General features: G+C 39.1%; 2 protein-coding genes and 1 non-coding gene across 5 annotated transcripts; 1 reads left to right on the top strand and 2 right to left on the bottom strand.

Annotated features, from left to right (window-relative positions):
• Positions 1-361: 361 nt before the first annotated feature.
• RANBP1 (RAN binding protein 1) lies at positions 362-10,236 on the bottom strand. Its single transcript, XM_075168013.1, has 6 exons — positions 10,108-10,236; positions 7,949-8,085; positions 5,935-6,092; positions 3,816-3,944; positions 1,767-1,832; positions 362-780 (listed from the first exon to the last, which is right to left on the bottom strand). Exons 1-6 carry the CDS (start codon positions 10,120-10,122, stop codon positions 656-658), a joined length of 630 nt encoding a protein of 209 aa, XP_075024114.1. The 5' UTR covers positions 10,123-10,236; the 3' UTR covers positions 362-655.
• On the bottom strand, positions 1,548-1,679 carry LOC142090391 (small nucleolar RNA SNORA77). Its single transcript, XR_012676516.1, has one exon. It is a non-coding gene; the product is annotated as a small nucleolar RNA SNORA77 (small nucleolar RNA).
• A 225-nt stretch (positions 10,237-10,461) lies between the features above and the next one.
• Positions 10,462-18,577, top strand: TRMT2A (tRNA methyltransferase 2A). 3 transcript variants are annotated; one of them, XM_075168010.1, is made up of 11 exons: positions 10,462-11,385; positions 12,110-12,218; positions 12,714-12,895; positions 13,779-13,893; positions 14,154-14,269; positions 14,904-15,015; positions 16,085-16,207; positions 16,828-16,903; positions 17,420-17,536; positions 17,766-17,862; positions 18,192-18,577. In XM_075168010.1, the coding sequence occupies exons 1-11, from the start codon at positions 10,775-10,777 to the stop codon at positions 18,478-18,480; spliced, it is 1,947 nt and encodes a 648-aa protein (XP_075024111.1). In that variant the 5' UTR covers positions 10,462-10,774; the 3' UTR covers positions 18,481-18,577. The 3 variants fall into 3 exon arrangements, with proteins under 3 accessions (XP_075024111.1, XP_075024112.1, XP_075024113.1); XM_075168011.1 differs by having other exon boundaries at positions 18,158-18,577; XM_075168012.1 differs by having other exon boundaries at positions 17,766-17,900; positions 18,192-18,273.
• Positions 18,578-22,824: the final 4,247 nt, after the last annotated feature.

Raw genomic sequence — 22,824 nt, 5'->3', positions numbered from 1 at the left:
AGATTTTGTTTGCAAGAGGAAAATACTTCTCACGTAATACATTTTCTCCCCCACTATTATTTTCACTGTCTGATGGAACATCATTAATAATGTGCCAGGAGTGCTCTATCCCCTGATTCCAGGAGTCTGCTGCATTTCAAGAACCACAGGCACATGCCCTGCTCAGGAACATGCAGCAGAAAAAGCGTGCAAGGTCTGTTATATTAGTTTTAGAAGCCATACAAGAAACATGTATGCAATCTTAATCTTCCCTGTTGGTAAAGTCTGTTAAGCTAGTTAATCCACAGGTATGATGATATGTATCTCAACACCCAATGAAACAAGTGTATTCATAAACCTTTAAATTATATAGAAAACTCAGTTCTGTCCTCTGATGCTGTTTTCAAGTTTGTTTTATTCACTCTTTTGGATGACTATAAATAAGTGTTTCCACTATGGAAAAGAAAGTTAGCACAGTACATTTTCATGACTGGGGAATGGATTTTCTGAAGACATCTTCAAAAGGGCAAAAGCTTAGAAAAAACAACCTGAACGTTGAATTCAGTTCCTTATAAAGTCCCTTGTAAAAATTAAAAAAAGAAAAAAAAAAAAACAAAAAAAAGAAAAAGAAAAAAAAAGAAAAAAGTAAAGGAAAAACTGCAAGGCCCAGGATGATTTATTGCTTTTCTTCAGTTTTTTCCTTGGTCTCTTTCTTCTCAGATTCTTTGCTGTCTTCCTTTACAGAAAGCTCTTCTAGTTTTTCAGCAACTTTATCAGCGCTATCATTTTTGTCTGTGCCTGCTAAGAGATTGATTAGGAAAAAAGTTACATACAGGCAGTAACAGATTTTCCTGTTACAGGGGAAAGAGTAGAGACGTGGAGGGTGAGGGGCGTGGGGAGAGACAGCTGGTATTTAGAATAAGAACAAAAGTAAAGAAATTCTCCACCGAGCACTGGAGTGATTAGTTCCATTTATTTTCCGTTGGTAATTACCTCAGATGTCAGAATTCAAGAAATACCACTTGCATATTTTAATCACTTAATGAGGGCCTAATCATAGTAACTGAGAAACATGTAACATTTGGTCAGCTTTGCTGCTACCAGTAACAGACTCCATACAGTGTCCAGTCAAGTAAATGTCTCAAGTCCCTAGCTTCTTGCCTACCCTAACCAAAAAAACAAAAGTCAAGTTCCCCAGTTTGAAACTGGGGAATAGAAAGTTCTTAAGACTGAAAAATTCTGATCTAAATATCTTGAAGAGCGTTGACTGCAGACCACTAGTAATCTGTACTTTAGAAAGATGGAAGTGTTTATTTTACATGGTGAGATATCTTGTCACATAGGCAATTCTACAAGGCAGTGCATTAATCTATTAAATAAAGAGAGACCTGTGAAGAAATGCTACAACTTCATACACGTTAACAACTATAAAAATTAAGTATTCTACTTGCATGATTATATATTTCTGGAATTTGGAAAGGGGAACTGGAAGGAGGAAATATCACTATGGTTGCAGTTCATTTGTGTACAGTAAACCAGAAATGCTTCCTTAGTAGCCTTTCCAAAAAAGCAATGTCCCAACAGAACTGTAACAGCCTTCTACAAGAAAGAAGGCAATTGTCACTCCTGTGAACTATTACTCTCGCAGACAGAAAAAGCACCTGAACTGAAGACTGCAGTTCAGTACAGAGTGAGTCTGCTAAAACACAATGATACTCCAGGGGGCTATAACCACTCAAACAGCTAGAAAAAGTGGCGTGGTACTACGCTTAGACTTTTAACCTTACCTTTCTTTGCTCTCTTGTCTACTTCATTCCTGCATTCTTCAAATTTTGCCTTGAATTTCTGTGCATCTGTTTCAGTAAAGATAGAATATTTTTTTCATTAGTTTTACCTCCTTGAAACATTGAATACTTCCAATCTTGAGGAAAGATACCCGAGAAGTTTTGTGTAAACAAAACTTGTAGGCACTTATGAAGTAACCTAGTTTAAAATCATACAAGGTGCCATGCAAAATTCTTGAATCACATCTTTGTGCAGATGCAGTTTATTTTCTTTAGCAAGTCTATTAAAGCAGCTTATTTTGCAAAATATTTAAAACATAAAGCCAGAAGGAGCTGTTTTGTAGTTATTGCAACTCCCAGCTGTCCCTAGCCTACAGGAATAGGAATACGATGTCAGAGACTGCTAATACGACTATCTGTGTGCAAAAGACTGAAGATTAGCTTTGAATTACTATCCTTGTCAGCTACATTATACCCTAAAAGACTGCCACATCCTTACCATAATTTAGAGATCTTTGCATCAAGAATGGAAGATAAAGCCTGTTTCATTAGTATACAGCATTCAGATTCAATACCCAAAGGCCTGGACTCAAGCTACAGTAGCTAAGGAAGCATAACCATGATGTTTTGGTCTAAGCCACCACTTGATTTAACAGTCACTCCAAGCAGTTGATCGAGTTACAGTAATGTTTCTACACAAGTACTACAAGCAACAAGACACAAAAGCGGATCAGGCAAGGTACTTTCTAACATCAGAACTATAAAAAAAGTAATTTGGTATGCCAACTTGGTCTTACAGACCACATGAGGTCACTGTTGCCCCACAGGAATTCAGAAGCCACTATGAAACTAGTCCAGGAAGTATTTGTATTGATTCCTTTTCAAGCATCTCAAAAAGGAAAGATACTTGAAGGGCATACTTATGTCTGTTCACCTGTCATCTGCTTAGTCAGTACTGCAAAGGGTAAACGGGCAGAGAGGACTACTCCCTCAAGACAAAACACTCAATAAGCTGAACAACCTCTACCAGAAAGAGGGAAAGACTTTTCAAAGATGAGCAAATAGTTACCAAAACCCTTTAATTTCATATTTGATTAAGAAAGAAGCAAGCACTAAGCTGGTGGATCAGAAACATTTATTTGGCTAAACAATATGATGTTGGAGACTTGAGGAAAAGGAAGCAAGCAAGATATACTAAGTTCTTCCTAGATGTAGGCAAATCCATCTAGTTTTAAAATACACAGCCACTTTATTAGCCATCTAGCATGTAGGGAGAAGAAGTGGCTAACACACTAAACTTGTGTGGCAAATTGTAAAGCAGGAAATGCAACATTTTTCCTCTTTCATTTTGCTTCTTTTTTCAAGAAAAAAACCCACTACTTTGATTCAATCCTAAGGAGTTGGGAAAGCTACACTGTCATTCAGCCTTACTAGCTGATCCATATGTAATTACAGACCTACTTTCTGTTCCAACAGTCAATGCAATCACTCCAGAAAAACCCACCAACTAGTATGATAGTTGGGTTTGACTAGCACTTTTCACCGAGTGTTCCATTTAATCATAACAAAGATGATACTACATACTTCATTAAAGGGGAAAAGAAAAAAAAATCAGATGTTCTGCTAATGCAGATGGACCAGAAATCTCAGGTCAGCATTTCCTTGCCTCTAATGCAAAAAATGTAATCTTAACTACAATTGAGCACGTGAGATAAATGAAAGCAAGCTGCATGTATTAATCTTTCCCCCACAGTATTACTGCTTTTAGTTTTATTCTAATTGGCATTACACTTGCATGAAATGGCTTAAGTTAAAAAAGTGCCTAGGGCAGAAAGCTCTATAAATATTACTGGAAACTTAATTATTACACTGTTTGTCAACACATATGGTTAAGTGATTAAGTGACTTGTCTCAGTTAAAGCAGTAATTAGCTAACACTATCATGCAGCGGTAAGATACAGCGTATCTGCAACAGTGGTTTACAGTAGTGTTTAGACATGTCTATAGTATAACAGTATACAGTCAATGAAAGTTCAGTGCCAGTCCACTCACTCTCTGCATTTAAAAACCGGATTGCCAGAAGTTCAGGCTTGGGGCTTTCATCTGCAAAGTCAGCATGTGTGTTCCAGACCCATGCCCTGTCGCTCCCAGCATTAGGCTTCAGCTCCATTAAGGGTGTGACTGAAAAGAAAGCATTAGAAGATGTAGACAGCACAACAGTAAATGTTTTCCACGCCAGCCTCCATAAATCTTACTGACAACTGGCTGCGATGGTTATGTAAAGCACTTTCCATAGGATTACTTTTGGATAAATACAAGATAATGATGCCCATATATATTTTTCTTTATGTCCTCAAATAAAATGATGCAAGACCATTACTGTATAAAAGAATGCTAGATTCCCTATTGTTAAGAAACTGAGAGTTTGATTCAATTCTCATTTAAAACAGATGACTAATACTAAGGGAGATGCAGTCACTAAACACACCTCTGAAGAACAGTCAAATGGTTTACGAGGAAAAGGCATCCAGACAGACAAACAGCATTCATTCTTCTTTTGCACACCAAAAATACTACATAAAAATTATTTTTAAAAAGCATTATTCCTACAATTAGTCATCAAATCAGGTTCATTTCTTTCCCATCAGTTTAAAGCTCTATTACAAGGTATTACAGAATTCTGCAGTGCTGCAAGATGCGCACAGCATATTCAGTCCATTTGATCCTTCCCAGTACATGGAGCCCTCCCCCTCCAAGACACTATAATTACTTCACCTGACTGACTGGAGAAGTTGGAATGTTACTTCTCACACTACTCCAAGACTTTTTGCATTACACACATGCAAAGTTTAAGCAGGGCTTTTTTTCTCCCCGACCCCTGGGTCCTTTGTTTAGTTTGGGAGAAATCCGAAGAGTCTACTCACTTTTTTGCATTTTTTTAAATTTAGAGATCAAATTACATTTTGTTTCATTTAATGTTTTGCAAAAATTGAGTCCTTTTGTCTGCCTGTGAGTCAGCATAAATTCAATAAAGAAATCTCTACTGAAAGAAGTTTTTCCAGGAAAAAAAACTTTTGACATGAACACTATATATTTATAAATTCTGTTTTGCATATGTACATTTATTTTCCTAATCAAAAGGTTTATTCTTATTGGTTGCTTTCATATTTGCCATTTCTTTTACTAAACAGAAACACCTGTGTCCTCTGAATAGTCTTTCTGAAGAGATCTACCCAAAGAAAATAAGCACTATTGCTTCCGACTTCAGATTTGTATTAAGCTACTTCAAACAAGTTATTTCAAGTTATCTAAATGTAGTTTAACTCCACAGAATACTATATACTCTTCATGTAACACCCTCAGTATTACCAAAGCAAGCAAGTAACAAAATATTACCAAATTAGTCTACTTGTTGCTAGTTATATTGACTTTCAAGTCTGTCCTGCCCTTTCATGTTTATTTTTATTCAAAGAGGATCAAAGGAACAAACCTCTCCTGCTCCATCAGCTCTCAACACACATTCTTTTTGAATGAGTGAACTGAATATACCACATTCATTTCAGTTTATTTCACAAGCAGAGAAAGGCAGCCTCAGCTTAGTTTAGCACCTCAGCATCTGTTTTCGGATGGTTAAGCAACTGCTTCTACCAATTCAACCATTTACCTCAAAGTAGTAAGTTATTACATGACTGCTTATTTCTCATTCTTTTATGAAAACAAGCCAGCTTACATTAATTTCTTATCCTAAACAGTATTAAGGCCTACATTTTCTACACTCTATTAATCATTAAAAAACCACACAGACACACATTGGAAGCAATCACATAATGTCTGTCTATCCCAGCTAAATTTTAGAAGTCTCTTTAGAACACTGTCGGTCTGAAGAATAGAACAACTTTAAGACTCAGCCTCGCAGGCAATCACCAAAACCAGCTACAGCTTCTTTCCATTAATAAAAATAAGCACTCATTGGTATTGATGCTTGTAGCCTTTTGTACAGAGCAAGAGACAACTATATTTACAGTTTAATATAAATTTGACGCCTGTTTAAAGACATACAGCAATTCTCTAGCTGCCACTAAAAAGCCACTGAACTCTTAATCTACAATGTACAATTCTACAAGCTTATTTTTTAAAACAAAAATAGGAAGTATAGCAATGTATAACATACTATAATGGTTTGCACAGATTTTTAAGGTTTTATCCCTCCTCATGAGGAGGCGAATTGTTCCCTTCTCCTTGTGTTTCAGGAGTTTTACATCACCAGTTCCTCGTTCTTTCCATTCTGGAAGGTCATTCTCAGATGCAAATCGGAATAACTTTGCTCGCCTTGAAGAAGAGAGAATTTAAGAAGTTAGCCTGCATGTAGAAACATTTATCAAAACAGCATTCTCGACTGAACAGTACAGTTGTTTTTTCAAAAGCCACACACAAGAAAGAAAACAATTCCTTTTGTAAGGTTACTTGTTCAACTTCAGGATACAAATTTAGAAACAGATATGATAAATTCAAATTTAATAACAAACTATTAGGAATTATGTAATAGCTGTACTAAAATTCAACAGGTTCTGGATACACTTTTGGGGGATGATAAACATATTTGGTGTAGGCAACCTTTTAAATTAAGGTAGCTAATCAACAGGTTTTGCTACATCTTAGGTGTATTATGAATACAACTGCTCCATCTAACCATCAGTATTTATTAATTCAAGAAATTGAGCAGCTTGAGGCTAAGTAAAGACTCTTGTATAATTCCAAGCCCAATGTTTGATCAACTGTTAACAAAGTGCCTCACCCTCTAGAGTCACTCCCTTCCTTTTAACTCCAAAAACCTAGTTGTTGCTAGTCTTACATCAGGAATAAAGGAAGCTTAGTGCTGCACTGCAGTGCAACATACCTGCTTCAGAACATCACTGTTTAATCTTCCAGGATGCCAGTGTGCCAAAAGAGAAACAGGAGTAGTTTGGGACATTAGTCAAAACTGACCCAAGAGACAGCCTGAGCTCTGCTAGTGAGGAGTTTAGGACACTGCTATAGGAAAGGAAGCACCTGCTCACACTACAGGATATATACAAAAATACACTTTTCTATAAAAGAGCAAGGGATAGGGACTTGTAATAAGCCAGGTCCTTCAAGAGAAGGTGTCAGATGTTGGAGCAAGCTACTCTAACAGATGCTCTGATGCAGATGAACTACTTTGTTCCAAAGCAAACCCTTCCTTCCAAGTCCAGCTGGCATTCAGTAGCTATCAGAACAACCAGCATTCAAAAAAAGGATTCCTTTCCTCCTTCATCCCTTTGTAGACATAAAAATGAACCTACAGAGCACTGGAACTTACACTATTGTTTCCCCTCCTCCTTTTTAAATAAAAAAATTTCTTCTTCCATCTGATTCTGCACATCAGATGTACAGAGAGGCCTAATGGTCAGAGATCTCACCGTGCTACTTGTCAGAAACTGACCATTGCTTTAGTTTTCAGCAGAATCTGTATAAGGAGAACTCAAATCTCTCTTCCAGATGAACAATACCTTTCTGTGATTAAGAGAGAGCAGTATCTTTTAAACCTTTTTAAAGCAAACACATCATGGATCAAATTCAAAACACTTCTTAAGCCTTTAGCATATGTTTTTCTTCAGGCATATCATACATCTTAAGCAAGCTATCCTGATTTGACAGTAAGCCCAATCTAAGGATAAAACTAGGTTTAAGACAACAGAAAGTACTGCCACAAATGCCCCAATATTGTACTGCATCTATTCCTTTTCTTGTTTCAGTATATCATACATCACCCTTTACAACTGGGGATGCACAGCAGCAACACTATATACATCTCATTTTTTCCCCCCAAGAAATTGTGATCACACAATTTCAAACCTCTAATTATTATCCAAGTTAATGTTTTCTTTTAGGCTAAACAATACTAATGCCAGATTCATAATATCAGCTCCCTTCTATTGTTCCAGACGTCAGAGTTTCTTGGGGAATTATTATCAATCATGCCCCCACTCAATCTCTGCCACCACAGTAAATACCAACCAACTTTGATTACCACTTCATACATAGAGATTCCTAACAACTTACCTAGCTTTTTATAAACACATTCAAGTTTAAGCCTAATAAACATTTAGATAATATACTACTTTTAACAATATACTACTCTAAACATTTAGAAATATTCTACTTACATCTTAAAGAGTTCTTCCTCATCCTCTTCCAGAGTTTTTATTTCTTGCTCAGGAAGGGAAACTATGGGCTCAAACTGAGGATCATGGTTAGAATCATCTGCATTTTCAGTAGAAGTATCGTGCTCCTCATGTGTTTCCTGGAGAGAAAAAAAAATAGAAAAAACACAAAACTTGCTGTGTACTTAAAATGTGAAGTATTCATATCTGTGTTTAAAATGAAAACATTTATGAACTATTCAGCAATTAGATCTTAGTAACTGAAATACCCTGTAACAATAAAGAAAAATTATTATAGCTGAAAACAAATGGCTTTAAAGTCAGCATACAGTTATACCAAGAAAAAAAAAAAGTGCTCTTGCAGTGCTAGATGTTTTAGTCCTACCACACTTATTAGTTGTGCCGAGGCTCAGCCTTGGAGCAATAGCTCTCGGTTATGGAAAAATAATTTCTTCAACCATTTTTCCTATATAATGTGTTTTATGCTACTAAAGCACTACTATTTCTTAGTGGCTAATGACCTATCCTTAATGGGAAAAAAGAAGAAAAACACAACACCAAAGCAACCACCTACCCCAGCTTAAGGGACACATTACATCCAGAAGTTCATTATTCTAGTCTTATGCATGAGAATCACCCACAATCAAAGGTATTTTTGAAGCACACTCATGAAATAATTTAAGTTTTTTTGCTCTAAGACTCTTTGGGGAACTTTAGGTTATAGGTAAATGGCCAAAATACTACTTCCTATTTAGTTATTTAGGAATTTGTCAGAGCATTCATTAGCCTTAAAAATTATTTTTAGTATGTGACTAGTAAGTAAATGATAAACATCTCTAATACTTCATACACATGCACTGCTAAGAAGCATTCAGTAGAGAAGCCTAGAAGGGAGATTCATCTGCAAGTTTAATGAGGCCACAAACAGCTATCTCAGGTCGAGGGAACTGATTTGGGGCTTTTAGTTGTTGTTTGAATAATAGAGAAAGGAAAGACAGTCTATGCATCGAAGACACCTAAATCTTATTTTCACTTTACAGATGAAAGAGTCCACTCCTACAGGCTCTATTTAGAGTATCCTTTACAGAGCAGGTATACACCCCAGAGGCATAAAGCAACTGAAATGAAGCAGTCTATTTTTCCTAAATGGTGGGAGGGAAGGAAAAAAAAAAAGAAAGAAAAAGGGGCAAGGGGGAATTAGGTAAGAAATGTTGCAAAATAAATTCTGGTTATGTCAACAACATCACACCAGCCATCATTAGTTTTATGTCCCCAGTGTTCCAGTACATAAGAAAAAGAGTGAGAGAGAAATTAAGTCACATCTGTTTTCAAGAAACAGGAAAAGAAACATTGGCCAAACTTTTACATATTGTCTTCTTCAGCAGTAGTAGCACATCCCGTATTGTACTTCACCATCCGTTCTGCGCCTGACCAATTAATTACAGAAGCCATGAGAAATGCATAATTCACAACAGCCACATGTGAGAGAAAGCAGATCCCATTATCACGATAAGATCCAGCCCTGCCGCGATATAAAGCACGTGGGGCTACTCCTCTGGCCGGGCCGCGGCACGAAGGGTTCAGTCAGCCGGGCTGGGGGGAGGGGCGGAAAAGAGGGAGGAGAAGGAGAAGAAAGGAGGGAAACGGGGAGAGGGATCACTCAAAACCGCCCGAGTCGCAGAGGAGATCGTGGCGCCTACGAGAGGCTCCGGCTTCCTCACGCTCGGGAAGGGACGCCGCCGGCGCAGGCCGGGCGGAGCGGGAGCGGACGCCTCGGCCTCCCGCGTTGGGCTCCGCCAAAGGACAGGCCCCAGGAGGCACACGTGCCCGAGCCGCCTGAAACGGCCGGGCAGCCCCAGCCGCGCCGCGAGGAGCCGGGCGGGGACGAGGCGGCGCTGCCGCTCCCTACCCTCCCACAAGGCCCAGAGCGCGCGTCCTTCCCGGCCCCGGGCCTTGCTTGACCTCGGGTCCCCCGCCGCCGAAGCCCTTCGGCTCCTGCGGGCCGCTCCGCCTCCCCCACCCCGGCAGGCCCTCAGGCCCTCTCCCCCCGGCCAGGCCCCACCTGTTTCCGTTACTCTCCCGCCCCCAGCCCCCCCCGTCCGTCCGTCCCGCCTCCCCCGTCAGCGCCAGGCCTTCCCGCATCGGCGCCCCGCTCCCCTCACCTTGGTGTCCGCCATGGGGCTGGGCTCGCTCCGCTCCGCTCGCCGTTGCCGCCTGGCCGCCGAGCTTCCTGCCCCCGCCCCTCCCGCCTTTACCTCATTCCCGCAGCCCGCGCCGCTGTGCCGCAAGGCCCGATGGGAAACACCCACTTTCCCTCAGCCCCCGCCCCGCCCCCGGCGTGCCGCGGCTGGCGGGGGCCCGGCGCGCAGAGAGCACTGGCCGCGGCCTGCGGCGCCGGTCCCCGTCGCGGGCGCGCCCTGCCCCCGGCGAAGCTTTTTTTTTGGTCCCGTTCCCGAGGCGCTTCCCATCGGCCCTCGCGGCATGGCGGCGGCCACCTCGCGTCCCGACCCAAGATGGCGCCCACGTGCGTGACGGAGGGGGGCGATATTTCAGTCGCTGTTATTATTATTTTTAAGCGACGCAGCTGACCCCCCACGCGAGGAACGGTACCGGTGAGGGGCAGACATTTAAAAAAAACCAGATCGTTTCTCTCCCCCCCCATCCTTTTGCGACGGTCTGTCGGTGACGCCGCAGCCCCGCCCCCAGGCGCCCGGCACGAGGAAGCGTGAGGTCTGCGCGGGCCACGCGGGGCCGGGGTTGACCTGGTGTCCGGGCCGAGGGGAGGCTGGCGCCGGTGTGTGCGGCCGCTTCCGCGGGGCTGGCGGGAGCATGGAGGAGGAGAGCGATCGGTGCGACCCCGACCGCGTCGCGGCTCCTGTGCCGGAGGCTGGAGATGCGGCTGAAGTGGATAGCAAGGCCGGTGGAGGCGGGGGTGACCCCGCGGAGAGCCCCGCAGCCTGCCCCGACGTGTACAGATACATTAAGGGAGACTTGTTTACCTCCGAGATCTATAAAGTAGAAATACAAAACCTTCCCAAATACATCGGGTTTAATGATGTGAAAAAGTTCCTTGCCAAATACGGACTCAATCCTCATAAGATAAAACTTTTCGGGAAGCAGACGTTCGCGTTCGTGACGTTTAAGAGTGAGGAGGAGAGGGACAAGGCCATGAAAGTCCTCCACGGGGTTTTGTGGAAGAGCCGGCACCTGAGCGTTAGGCTTGCCAAGCCGAAAGCTGACCCCATTGCAAAAAAAAGGAAGAAAGAAGAGGAGACGGAGCAGGGAGAGGCGAAGCGGCCGGCTCCCTCCAAAGCCAGCGGAGAGGAGCCTCTGAGCAAGCAAATAGCGGATGTCGTGACCCCGCTGTGGAACGTGCCCTACGAAGAGCAGCTGGCCAAAAAGAAGCAGGAATGTGAACAAGTGCTGCAGAAGCTGACAAAGTAATTCCTGTTTGTAAAGCTACTGTAATGTTTACAAGGCTTGACCTTATGTTGGGATATAGCTAAATTTGCACAAATTGCTATCTCTTAAAATAAAGTAAGTTAGAGGTAGGTCAAAAACCAAATCCCCTGACAAAGTAAATAAAAGATAATCTGTGATGCTAGGACCTAAAAACTGTTCCAGCTGACAAAACTTGCTATTGCTGTATTGCAATCGAAAGATTGCTTAAAGAAGGGGCATTGTTTTAAGATCTGTTGTTCCGTAGGCCTAAGCAGAAGGATGTTTGTGCCCTTAAAGTTCAAAAAAAATTGGCACTGTCAAGTGGTGTAAGAGTTAATCAATCTGTAGAGATGGTAAATTACTATTATGATTTTCTCTTTAAAAATCCCCTCAAATTTTTATGCCTGGTCTTTGTAGATCAAAGTATCACTTCTATCTCTTACGTAGATAAAATTGGCCGCCTTTTCATGCATGGATACATTGATAAATCTAGTACATACCTTTATAACTACGTTTAACTCTTTATTTTTTTCAGGTTACAGCTTTTACAAAGTTGGAAGGGGTTTGCCTGTTAAAAAATCCTTCTGGAAGAAATATTCTTCATCTGATAATCTGATACTTTTTTATGCCCTATACAAAAAAAGAAAAAAAATGTCTTGTGCAACTGTTAGCCTCAGTTTTTCTAAATGTATACTTTACAATTTTTGTTTCTGATTTGGGCAGGGAAATAGGAAATAACAACAGAGCTTTATTACCTTGGTTGTTCCTGCAGAAGCAGAAGTATAATAAATTGTGTTGCCCGGTAGAGGGAGTGAAAGCATCACCATTACAGGTAATGTAATCCTAGGTAAAGTATGGAATGGGGTTAATGAGCTTAGGGTTAAATTAGTTATTTGGTCTTAAGAAACAGTGGACAAACTGAGTATTTGATTTCTTCTTGTAATGGATGATAAATTTTAGACCTTGTTGCCTTTCATGTAAATATTGTGTGGAAGTATTTACAGGAAGCAGAAGAATAGCTACAATTAACTGGATATTCTACTTTTAAAATGAATATACTATCCCTACAAGCTTGTGTTGTAGGCTAATACAAACATTCTTCAACAGAGGCAATATTTTGCTCTTTAAATAACAAGACTTACTAATACTTTTTCATTGTTGCCATTAGTTCTCATACATCAAAATCCATTAATATCTTCCACGTGAACTAAATGTCCTGTGTCCATTTGCAAATACATTTAGCCATATGAGGGTTGTTTCAGGAGGAACTTGGCATGTACAAATAAGTACTATGTAAATATCTTACATAACTTTATTTTAAATCTAGACTGAATATCGCAACAAATGTGAGTTCTTGATTGGGATTGGTGTAAATCAAGAAGACAAAACTGTGGGTTGTCGTCTTGGCAAATATAAGGGTGGTACATGTGCTGTAGTGGAGCCATTTGACACTATTCACATTCCTGCTATTGCCAAAAAAGTAGTAAAAGCTTTCCAAGACTACATAAGGTGAGCACAAGTAAAATGAGTTATCCGTAAAGGTTTTGATATCGTACTCAAAAATATTTATAAAATTAAATATTATGAAAAGCTTAGTGTTTGTTCTGAGCTTTAAGACCTAAGATACATCAGTCTCAATTTTCAGCAGTTCTTTGATGTTTACATCTTGTACCTAGATCACTGGCTGTCTTTCCCTTGCTCTTGCTCAGCTGTTCTGAGATGGAAGGACAGATGTCAGCCGAACACAGCTTTATCGCAAGCAATGAGATGTATAAGTCTACAATAAGAAGTGTCTGTTATTTGAGAGCTGCTTCCACTAACTGTAAAAAAATACTCAGAAAAAGGCTTTTTAAAAGAGGAATTTGAATAGCAAAGGTCAATTGCTTCCTTGGATGATGATAAGAATCATCCTACAAGGAATAAAACAAAAGTTGTAAATTTAAGCAACAATACTTTTTAGAAAAAGGAGTGATTTCTTTAAAAAGCAATTAAATACTCAGAAATGGAAACCTCAGAAGAATCATGAAGATGGGAAGTTTGAACTTGGTATGAAGCAGAGGAGCCAATGAAGGCATTATAAAAAATTCTGTGAATGCGGTGAGAAGCTGCCTATATCTTATCTATAATTTTGGATGGGTTAAAACGGGTAAGAGGATTGTGGGAAGTAGGGACAGATTATTTTGCACTAGGAGATAGGATCTATTCATCAGTCTCTTCTTTTTTCTTAATTAAGATGTGGAAGTCATTCTTTTCTTGGCAAATCAATGTAGCCTCCGTTTGTACTTAACATTTTTCATCACTTTGCATGATGAGCTGCTTTTGTTTCAATAAACTATTGAATGTTACGCAAAAAAATAGTTCTGTTAAGTAACTGAGCTTCTGAAAATTGCAGGTCAACTCCTTACTCGGTTTACAGCCCAGAAACCTATGAAGGCCACTGGAAACAGCTCACAGTCCGTACCAGCAGGAATGGCCACATTATGGCAATTGTTTATTTTAATCCTCAGGTATTTAAGTTGATATATAATGTGCAGCTTAGACATGCAGCTTTAAAATTACATAAATTTGATTTTATGAATAGTGCATGCAAAAGAGAAATAGAATAATTACTTGGTGTAGTTTACCTCACATTACTACTCTTCTATTTAGATTAGCCTGATACATGCAAATGAACAAGTAATTAATATGCTTATAGAACGCATACACTAAATCATATCTTTCAGTCACTAAGATGATTATTCTTCCTTCTTCCAAATGAAACCTTTAGAAATTAAGTAAAGAAGAGCTAGCTGACCTGAAAATCTCTCTGGCAAAATACTTCACAGAAGGGATGGGAAAAAGCAGCGGTGTTACTTCTCTGTACTTTGTGGAGGAAGGACAAAGGTGAGGGAGTTGACTTTGCTTTGGGGGGTTTTGGTGGTGGCTGGATTTTTGCAACAGAAAAGTAGGTGGCACTTCCACACCATTATTTTGTCCATTTCATAAAAGTAGCAGCAATGTTACTAATTTGTTGAGCAGTTATTTACCTTTTCCACAAGAGACTCCTGAAATGTCCCTTTCTCCTGTAGTGTTCACTGGATAAAGGCAGGTAGAGTTTCAGTGGATGAACCCGCTATTAGTTGCTGGCTGTCAAGCTGTAGCAGTGTTTACTGCAGTAGATGGATATTTATTATTATCAACAAGTAACTTCTGCCTCCTTTCTTCCCTATTTTATGTGATTTTTTTTAATCTCCCCATCCTCTTCCACAGAGCACAAGGCTCACACTATCTTCATCTAGGGACAACGTAGGTTTGCATCAGTGGAACAATTGTACACCGTAAAAAAAGAGTGGCCAAGAAGACAGTCTCTAAAAGGATATGATAAATGTTGGCCCACTATAAATTACTGCTTATTATGTAGTACTACAATTTTTAAAATGACTACAGCTTTGGTAAAAATTGTAATAAACATGTCTGTCATCTTTCTTTTTTTTTCCTCTTTATTTTGTCTCCCCATGCCTTGCCCCTCGTCCCCCAGGAAATCTCCCAATCTGGAAGACTTGCCTTTGGAGCACGTGGCTGGTGATAAGTACATATATGAAGAACTTCTTGGCCTAAAATTTAGAATTTCTCCTCATGCATTTTTTCAAGTAAGGGTGATACAAAGTTGCTAATTTAACTGGATTTGCATTAATGACTTTAAGCTTGGCTAATGCTGTGTAACAAGATAATATATATCTAGAGATTTAATCTTTTGTATATTTGATGTGATTAAATACCTTTGAGTATTACGTTCAGCTGTAAAAACAGGGAATGAGTGTAAACTTGATGGGGGCATGTTGAAGACAACTTTTTTTTTCTTTTTACTAGTTCAGTATCATTTGCCTCCTGTTGAAGGGCAGCCTTTATACATACAGAACATGCAATATGTAGTTCAGGAGTGCTTGTACTACTAATTTTTGTTTGTTTTTCCAAAACTTATTTCTGCCCTTCCAACACTTTAAAGCAGGGAGCCTGTATCGTTGAAATGGAAAGTATTGTAATAGGAAGGAAGTATATTATCACTTGGCATTGTGAATATGTTGAAGCTAAACTGTATTTTCTATTATTTGCCATAGATTATAGGCTACTTTTTTTCCCCCACAGTGTGCTTTGCTTGCTCTTCAAGACAAAGAATATGCTTGCTCTAGAGGCACCAGTTTAGATAGCTTATTATACACTACTTCCTTAACCATAATGTGCAATTACAGCATTTACTTTAAAGCAGTATTACAAACAAGGTTAAAATAAAGCTTGCTGAGTGCATTGTCATGGTTATATTCTCCTGATTTTGAATCTTTACTCCTTCCTATTCAAGGAGAGGAAGTATTTTTTAAGTCTGGACTTCACTTTATTGCTTAGTGTTTTGCTTAATGATTTTATTTGTTGCTTCCTCTAGCTTCCAGACTTACTTTGTAGGTACTGTAGAACAAGTCATGTTTTTCCTAGAACATAGATAACAAAACGTAACTTCTCAGAGAGAATTGAGTGAGACTTTAACAATGGAATGGTGATCTTTTAATATGTGCTGGTCTAGGTCAGTAACATGTGATTTTAACCTACATGTGAAGTTGACTTGTTTCTTAGAAACAAGAAAAAGAAAACATGCTTTCTTAAGACTCATTAAAACACATTTACTATTTATGAAGAAGTAGACCTATTTGACACGTAATTTCACAGGTAAACACACAAGCTGCAGAAGTTTTGTATACCGCCATTAGGGAGTGGGCCCAGCTGAGCCAAGAGAGCACGGTACTTGACATTTGCTGTGGTACAGGAACTATTGGGATTTCCTTGGCAAAGGTGAGTGAGTAACTTCTCTTCCTGGATATAATCTACTTTTAACAGGTGCAGATCTTTAGTTGTGCTTACAATGAAAGAAAATACTTTAAATACTCGAAACGAAACACATGATATCTTAATTTTTTCAATTAATTTCTAATTAAACTGCCTGCAGCTGTTTTACCAAATCATTATGAAAGCTCACCCTTGTGTCGAGCAGCCTACATTATTTTGAAACTAATTCAGTCAAAAGAGGCAGTAGTTCTATAGGATAGCCAAAATTTACTAGAAGCTATACACTTAAATAACGAATAACCGACGTTTTTTATATCACTTTTAGAGCGGGGCTTGCTAGACTGTGTAAGGAAGTCTGGCCCCCAAAAAAAGAAAGACGCCAGCATAACTGGAGTCTGTCACATACAGGCTGGGATAAAATAGTGTTCATCCCACAATTTCAGTCCAAAAAGTCCCTCTCTATTTACACAGGTCCCTTCTCAGCCCTTTTTCTGGCTGCAAGGCAGTAATTCTCTGACCAGGTACTAGGCAGCATTCATGTATAGTAGTTAACTGCTGATGCTATGAATAATGGTTAAATTTACATTTACATACCACAGACAGATCTTTTTCCCTTGATCCTATAGAAAGTAAAGAAAGTGATTGGAATTGAACTCTGCCAAGAAGCTGTGCAGGATGCCAGAGTGAACGCCCAAATTAATGGTTAGTTAAGCTCAAACGCTAAGATCTTTCTTTGTTAGGAAGTATAGTAGTTGTATAGCTAGTTTCTCTTTATGTTATCTAAGCAGCTTGGAATTACATGTTGTTGATAGTAATCTTGTCCATTTTAAACATTTAATCTCTCTTGAAAACAAATACCACGTTAATCTGTGAGATCAGTTTTCCTGTTGACTAACAGCTAGCTTCTTTTTTTTCTCCAAAAATAAAACATTTCAGTGTAAAAGTGAGATGAAGCCACAGTTACCTTCATAAATAAAACATTAAATAGTAGCTATTTTTTTGTGGGGTTTTGCTTTAGTCCAGGTAATGGAAGATGCTCAAGTTGCTGTTGTTTAAATGATCTGAAGTACCAGTGATTGTTGAAATTAACTGATTTCAGGGTAGACTAAACAATTTGTAGTTTCTAAAGCATCCGAACTTAATATCCAGTTTTGAGTGTACTGAAAGATGCTTTGACTAGATAAGTACTCTGATAACATCTTTTCTTTTTTTTTATAGAACTGAATAATATTGAATTTCATTGTGGGAAGGCTGAAGATATTGTTCCTTCCCTAATTAACGTATTAGCTCCTCAGAACCTGATTACTATTGTAGATCCGCCACGAGCAGGGCTGCGTAAGTTTACCTCCTCTTAAGTTTTAAGTCTATTCTCCTAATTGGGGTTTGGTGGTGAAACTAAGGAAAACACCAATGGAACAAATTAAGCAGGAGGCTTCAGGTATAGCTTGAAGCAACTGGGTATTGCAGCAGTTCTGTTCATGCTGGAGTACAACCTGGGGTTGTTGTGTGAGTCTGTTGATGCACAGAGAACTGGTAAACGGCTCTCTTGGTTTTGATCATCTAGATTCCAAGGTAATTCTTGCCATTAGAAGAGCTGAACATCTGAAGAAGCTTATCTATGTATCCTGCAATCCCAGAGCCGCAATGAATAACTTTGTGGAGTGAGTATTTCTTGCATTAAGATGACTAAGTAAATTTGGTAAGAACAAAAATATGTGCTTCCTGGGGAGGGGGGCTGTCGTTGGATTTTTAAGCCATATTCGTTGAGGACTACCTTTCACCAGAAACAGTTGACAGCTGCTACACAGCAAGCTTGGAACTGTATTGCCAATATATGAGTAATAATGGAAATATTAGGGGTGGTGAATAACCCTATCACGGAATTGAGGCTTGGGGAAGAAAAACCTTTCTTGGAAGAGTAGCAGTGATAAACAGTATACTACAATGTTAATACAGTTCTTCCTCCCTTTTCTTTCCCTGTCCCATCAAGCCTTTGCCGGGCCCCTTCCAACAGAGTCAAAGGAGCATCCTTCCGTCCCATTAAAGCGATGGCTGTGGATCTCTTCCCTCAGACCAGGCACTGTGAGTTGCTGGTATTGTTTGAAAGGGTGGACTATGCAAACGGGAGCTCTGCTGGAGCAACGCCTGACGCTACTCAAGTCACACCAGCAGGATCCGACTCGGAGTGCTTGGATGGCACCAACCCATCTAACATTGATGTGAGCCAGGCAACTTCTGTACATGTAGATACTGCTTTTGAAGAGAGGGAGTCAACTTAACTCCCGAGAGACACTTTCCAGAAACTACTTTTGCTTGTTAACTGCTTCAATAACATTGTTTCTGTAACATCCAGGTAATAAATCTCTGTACAACAGAGTAGTTGCAAGGCTTCCAAGTTATTTCATCATACTAATTTGAGTTAAATTTCGTTATGTACTATTAGGCCAAATCCTGCTTCTCTCCTCCCGCCCTCAGGGGGAAATTTAGGCGAGTGAAGTAATATATATGGTGGTCTCACTCTTTAAACAGTTGAAACATAGCTTTAAATAAAGTATTCCACAACTATATTCAGATGCAACTATTTGAAACCTGGGCTGATTTTTAATGCAACACCATCCCTACACCACACTTGAAGTGTTCGTGAATAACTGCTATTTATCAACAACAGCTACGCAGGACCCTGCAGACTGACTGAACGCAGGATCTAATTCCCAAAGCAGGTAGTCTTGTTACAGGGACCTATAACTGCCAGTAGGAACTTTTTTCAGCTCTGCTAGCCTGTCAAAACTGTGCCGTGTCTTTTGAATGAGCTCGTAAAGATTTAGCAATCTTAAACCTTCAGTAAATCATTCATTTCCTAAATCTTCACTAGAACGCAACCAACTCTCATTCTAATAAAAATTTCTACAATTTCCACAGTTGAAATCAGTTTTATTCTGAGACTGTAGTGTCACTGACAAGACAATAAAGGCCACCTTAGATCATTTCCTACAATGTACAAGTAAAGCTGAGATGATTTCACTCTAGGCATACCCTCACCAGTGCAAAATTGCAGCCAGAAATTAACCAGTCAGGGCCATCCATCTTGGCAGAAAGAAGTAAGACATTTTTAATTTTCGATAAAGAGGCTCATTTTCCTCTCTGTTCGGACTGTTAGTAAGTCTGCTCAGTGGATACCTTCAGTCAACTACCTCCTGTACCACAATGATCTTCAGGACGTTCTGTAGCCCCACTAAGAGTTTTTGATCCTGTAGTAGCTTTAAAAAGACTAACCTCAGCCTCATGGAAAATATATTTATGGAAGAGCGATGTCTAATTCAGTGAATGAGAAGAGCAACAGGACTACTCAGTGTTCGAGGTTATAACTGAGTACTTTTGGACACAGTGTTTCCTTCTACCAAACCTTGGCCCTAGACTCAAAAGGATCTTATCTCAGGTATCTTCCCAACTGTTTTACTCAGAGCCCCGTACAGTAAGAGAAAAAGGCAGTTGTATTTAATGCGAAACCTTAACACAGTAAGCACGTATTGCGGAGACCCAGGTCACGACAGTAACGCTACTTAACTACAAGGCCCAGCACCTTAAGCTGCACTTCCAATGTACGTTATTGGGGGTGAAGACAAACCTGGTTGAGACTCCTACCCTTGCATAAAGTTGCTCTCCAGTCAGGATTCATACTTCCATACAGATGCTCAGCATCTAGCATTAATTTAACGGACTGTGATCCATGCTACAGAATAGACAATAATACTGACTGTTAGAAGGAATAACCATTTTAAATCTCAAGTTACTGAACATATTTCTAAGCACATTTAATACAGACTGAACAAAAAAAATCTACTATTATAGCACATGGACTTGCCGATACCCGTTTCCTTTCCAGTTAGGTACCAAAACCAGCAACTTTGGGTTGTGTCATTTCCAATTGTGACATCATTTAAGTAAAAATACAAATTTCAATTCAAGAAAAAGTTTTAATTCAATTTCATTCCAAGTGATGTCTAACCATGTAAACATCCAATTCCGTACCAAAAAAGTGATAAAAATAAGTACTTCCATAACCAATGAGCCTGTACTGATGTAATTTCTATTTAAAAATACCTACAAGAATCAAGGAATAAAAGTTCCTTTTCCTAAATATGCTTAAGCTATCATCATACTGATCACACTGGAACATTTTATAATATCAAACTTTATTGCTCAAAACTAATTGTCTGAAAAATACACATGTAGTACTCAAAGACCAAACACATAGGATTATATGATTGTGCAGAAAAAAAGCAAGCAGAGGCTCAGTGAAAATGAGGCTTTATAGTTGTACCAATTTAGCACTGGCATCAAGCTACTGCACCCAATACAACTCATACAGAAACCATTGTAACCTACTTGGGCAATACGAATGAATTTTGTTTTCTTTTTTCACTTTCCTTTCTCAGATACACATCAGAACACTGTAACTGATAATTTTATTTGGTTAACAACAGCATGGCTTCTTGCACTTTGCGTTTCTTCCCACGGAAAGTTAGGAGGCTGTCACTTCCTGAATTTTACTCCAGAACCAAAGTACAGTCTAGAGAATTAATAAGATAATCATGATGCTTTTAAATACTTGGATGTTACAAATATATTTGTATAAAGCTAACAGCATCACAGGAAAGTGGAAGTTTACATACAACAGTTAAGTTTATCCATAATAGTCTTTCCAAACTTCTGAGTACCCAACTACTTCATTTGTTTAATAAATACGTAAGAAAAAGCTGGATGACTGGTGTTTAAATAGGTAGCATCTGACTAGTCACTGGAAGTCACAGTAAGTTTTCCATCAGTACCATAAAGATTTGAATGCACACTATTTTAATCCTTAAAGTCAATATACCACACTTTTGTCGAGAAGCACATAATATGCAAAGCAGAAACTGTCTAATTCCCAAAGGATGGAACAGTTCTTCAAAATACACTCCATCCCTATAAAAATACCCATCCTCCTCTGGATACAGAAGGGATAAATAACAAATATCAGTGACAAAAGCAGCAGTTGTTTTATGCATTCATACAATCAAGATCTAAACCTTTACAGCCGATTACCTAGAAAACACAGAAGAGTTACAAGACAAGTTTAGGATACATCTTGAATCACACTGTAAGTGTTCATGCAGAAGCTGAAGTTAATGCAATGATCTATCCTCTATCACAGCAGCTCGTGCTTATGTGCAAATGCAAGACTGTTACACTCCAAACAATAGTAAACATTAAAACACAAGAATACTTCACAATGACATAAACAGCAGTTAAGTTGTTTGTTCCAGCAGTTATTGCGCTATTTTCTGGACATCTCTCCAGTTAAAGGCTGCAGCAAGGTCTAATACCATCTTTTTTTGTTTGTTTTTGTTTAGAATGCATAATATACGTTCTAGGCTTTGGTTCACAATGAAATCTCTGGATGTTTTAATTAAGGGCAATGGTCACCTTGTGATTCTGATAGTGGCAGACTGAGGTAATACAGCAATCCTCTTAAAAATAATGGAAACAAATTTGTAAGCGAGGCATCTATGGATATTCTGCAAGTGACCTGCAAATGTATTGACATTCTGATTTCAGAAAAATAAAAAGATCTACACGGGTGATTTGTCTTTTACAGTGCCATCCAAGTACAGATTTTCCTGCTGAAAACACATAAGCTGAAGTAAAACCTACCTAAAAGAGTAATACATTTAGGCATAGAAGATATAAGCCCTGTCTTTATGAAAACAAAACAAAAAAACAACAAAAAGAGAGACAAACAGTAATCACTGCTTGTCACTACTGCACCAATATTATATACCCTTCAAACGATGGAGATTATTAAAGCTATACAAAAAAAAGCAGAGGCAGTGTTTTTTGTTTTTGTTTTTTTAGATAGGCCACTTCTTTAAATAATAGTTTATGTATAGTTTTCCAACTACCCGTATCCTGTTACAACAGGATTGCAACTCGTGGAACTGAAAAGCTAAATATAATAATAAAAAAAATGGGTGAATTCATATTTGCAGAGACCTCTGAGCATATCACTCAAACACAGAAACAGGTAAGACTCCAAGACTCCCTGCTTAACCTCAAACATTATATGCAACATATTAGAGAACATTAGTTTGAGATCTAAATTAAAATCCACATATTTCCAAAATAATGGGTGATATTAAAAGGAGGTCTTACAATACTGATGCCAATATTGTTAAAATCCAGTAGGCACTAAATTCATTATACTGCAGCACTCTATATGTAACATGGTAAAAAAACCAATCACCCCCCCCCTCAAGCCCTCAGATCACTGTCCAGGTAAGTACCAGGAGCTGCAGCAACTATAAGGAACTGACCTCTTTCCCTCCTACAGGAGTAGGAGTGTAAAATATAGCAGTACAACTCTCGGATAAATCATTGAAGCCCTACCACCAGCTTGGTTTTCAGTCTCTTTAAGAACAAACTAAAGAACCCACAAAAATGGTTCTAAGAGAAGACTTACTGCAATCACCCAGTAAAGAACCCCCGTATGAAGAATGAAACCCACAAAGCAGTGCTTTCACTACAGCCAAAATTATTTCTTCTGTGCTTAATGTAATAAAGCCTCAGATGACATAGTGAGTACT

Source organism: Calonectris borealis, chromosome 18, assembly GCF_964195595.1.
Source record: "Calonectris borealis chromosome 18, bCalBor7.hap1.2, whole genome shotgun sequence".
NCBI lineage: Eukaryota > Metazoa > Chordata > Aves > Procellariiformes > Procellariidae > Calonectris > Calonectris borealis.
Note: the sequence above shows the minus strand (reverse complement) of the source record. Positions and strands in the feature narration are given on the sequence as shown.